General features: G+C 69.7%; 1 protein-coding gene across 1 annotated transcript; it reads right to left on the bottom strand.

Annotated features, from left to right (window-relative positions):
• Positions 1–16: 16 nt before the first annotated feature.
• Positions 17–1,574, bottom strand: SOX12 (SRY-box transcription factor 12). Its single transcript, XM_024128517.3, has one exon. It carries the CDS (start codon positions 1,223–1,225, stop codon positions 287–289), a length of 939 nt encoding a protein of 312 aa, XP_023984285.1. The 5' UTR covers positions 1,226–1,574; the 3' UTR covers positions 17–286.
• Between the last annotated feature and the right edge of the window lie 749 nt (positions 1,575–2,323).

The following is a 2,323-nucleotide window of genomic DNA, read 5'->3' as shown; positions in this document are numbered from 1 at the left end:
GGGACGGGAGGTGTATCGGAGGGGGGGCTGGCTGCTGGTGGCTGTGCGGGAGGGGGTAAGATGGGGAGGGGCTTGGATGTCGGAGAAAGGGTGGGGGTTGGGATGCCTTGGGGTGTGTCTGCGGGGGAAGGGCATGTCTGGATTTGAAGGGGGTTGGGCACGTCTAGGAGGGGGGAGGCTGTGCGGGAGATGGGGTGCCAGCCTCGGCCTCCGAGGGGCCCCAATACCTGATTCCTGTATGTAAACAGCTGGTTTAGGGGGCGTGCGCGCCCCGCTGACGGTGGGCTCAGTAGGTGAAAACCAGGTCGGCGATGCTAGACGGGCGCCAGTCCCCTGCGATCATCTCGGTAACCTCGGGGGTGCAGTAGTCCGGGAACTCGAAGTGCGACGTGCCCGAGGGGGGCGGCAGGTCTGGGTCGCGGTCCAGGGCGCTGCAGTCCAGGCCGGCGGGGCCGGGGGGCAGTCTGGACAGAAAGCCCAGCGGCTCCTCCCCCGACGCCACCGTCTCCTCTTCGCCTTCCTCCGTCGCCGCCGCCTCCTCCTCCTCTTCCTCCGGCTCCTCGTCCTCCGACGGAGTCGGGGAGGCGGCGGTGACAGCCGCCCCCTCGCCCGACGGCCCCTGGGAACGCTCCGCTTGTCCCCGGGCGGCCCGCCCCGCCGGGACCATCCTCCACAGCTCCCGCCCGGGGGTCTCGACCAGGCGCACTTCCAGCAGCTCCTCGTCGTCGTCCTCGTCGTCGTCCTCGGGCGCCGCCGCGCCGCCCCCCAAAGGCCCTCCCGCCGCTCGGCGGCCCCCGCGGCTAGGCAGCTGCGGCCCGGGCTTGAGCCGGCTGCCGCCGCCGCCGGGGGGGCGGGGCCGCGCCTTGGCGGGCGCCCCCTTGCTCTTTTTGCGCGGCCGGTACTTGTAGTCCGGGTAATCCGCCATGTGCTTGAGGCGCAGCCGCTCCGCCTCCCGCACGAACGGGATCTTCTCCGAGTCCTGCAGCAGCTGCCAGCGGCGGCCCAGGCGCTTGGAGATCTCGGCGTTGTGCATGTCGGGCCACTGGTCCATGATCTTCCGCCGTTCGTGCTGCGACCACACCATGAACGCGTTCATCGGTCTCTTAATGTGGCCGCTCGGGGTCTTGCACCAGCCGGGCTCACGCGCCCCCTCCTCGGCCGGCCCGGGGCCCGGGGGCGGTGGCCCGCCGTCCCGCTTGGCCCTCGCGCCCCGCTGCTGCACCATCGCGCCTGGGCCCGGGGCCGCTAGACGCCGCCGGGGGCCGTCCGCATCCTCAGCGGCTGGGGGTGGGGGAGGAGGCAGCAGCGACGGAGGGGCGGCCCCGCCCTGCAGCTCGGCCCGGCCCCCGCGAGCTGGGGAGCGAGAAGCTGGGCGCTCGGGCCCAACGGACGGCGGGGGGAGAAGGTCAGCGGCGCGGTCTCAGGCGGGCTCGGCGCGCCCCCGCCGCCTCCGGCAAGTTGCGCCCCGCAGCACGCCACACATTGTTTTGCGGGGGCTGAGGAACTGCACTCCCAGGGCCCCCGCGGGCTCTCCTTGCAGCCTCCTGCTCGGCCGCGGCCCGCGCGCGCCTCTCTCCGCCCCGCCGCCTTCCAGTGTCTTTCTCCCCGCGCGGCCCCGCCGGCGCGCGCGCCACCCCTCCCCCTCTCCGTCTGCGGGCCGCTGCGGCGCGCGCGGGGCCGCCCCGTGTAAACACCGAGGTGCCCGCTTGGGCTGCGGCCGGGCCACGCCTCGCGCTCGGGCGGCGCGTCACCCGTTGCTGGGCAGAGAACCTGGTATTTGCATCTCCCAATCGCTGGCTGCCGAAGTGGGGCGGGGCTAGCGCTGCGGGGCTGGGCGGTCTTGTGGCTGGGATTGGGGGTGTCGGATGAAGTCGGTTTCTTTTCTTAGGCTGGGGACTAGCGGGAGAGTGGGGGTGGTGGTGGACGCCGAGCGTGCTTCCCTTCTGGCTCCAGAAAGCCTGTCCCCGCCCCGCGTTGCCTTTGAAATTTTAGCTTACTCAGTGACACCTGCCGCCAGGTAGGACCTCCGCTCCCTCCTCTTTCGGGGGCGTCTTTTTTAGCCGCCCCAGAACAGGTGAGGAGACCTAGGCTCAGGAAAGCTCCTTAAGGGGACAACAACCTCATCGTATCATTGATGTAGCCCCTGCCTAGTATCCAGCCATATAGGCGCTCAACAAATGTTTATGGGCCCAATGAACCGAATCCCTTTTATATTTTTCTTCTCTTTTGAGGCACCACGAGAGTCCTGAGAAAGAAGGGCACATGACGCCCACTTTCCAGGTAGGGAACACCAGAAATCTGCAGACTAGGGCTCGAATCCTAG

The sequence above is a fragment of the Physeter macrocephalus genome, unplaced genomic scaffold, assembly GCF_002837175.3.
Source record: "Physeter macrocephalus isolate SW-GA unplaced genomic scaffold, ASM283717v5 random_1357, whole genome shotgun sequence".
In the NCBI taxonomy this organism is placed as follows: Eukaryota; Metazoa; Chordata; class Mammalia; order Artiodactyla; family Physeteridae; genus Physeter; species Physeter macrocephalus.
This window is presented reverse-complemented; position numbering and strand designations above follow the sequence as displayed.

Coding starts and splice junctions, on each gene's coding strand:
- SOX12 (XM_024128517.3), bottom strand. CDS start 1,225: ATGGTGCAGCAGCGGGGCGCGAGGGCCAAGCGGGACGGCGGGCCACCG.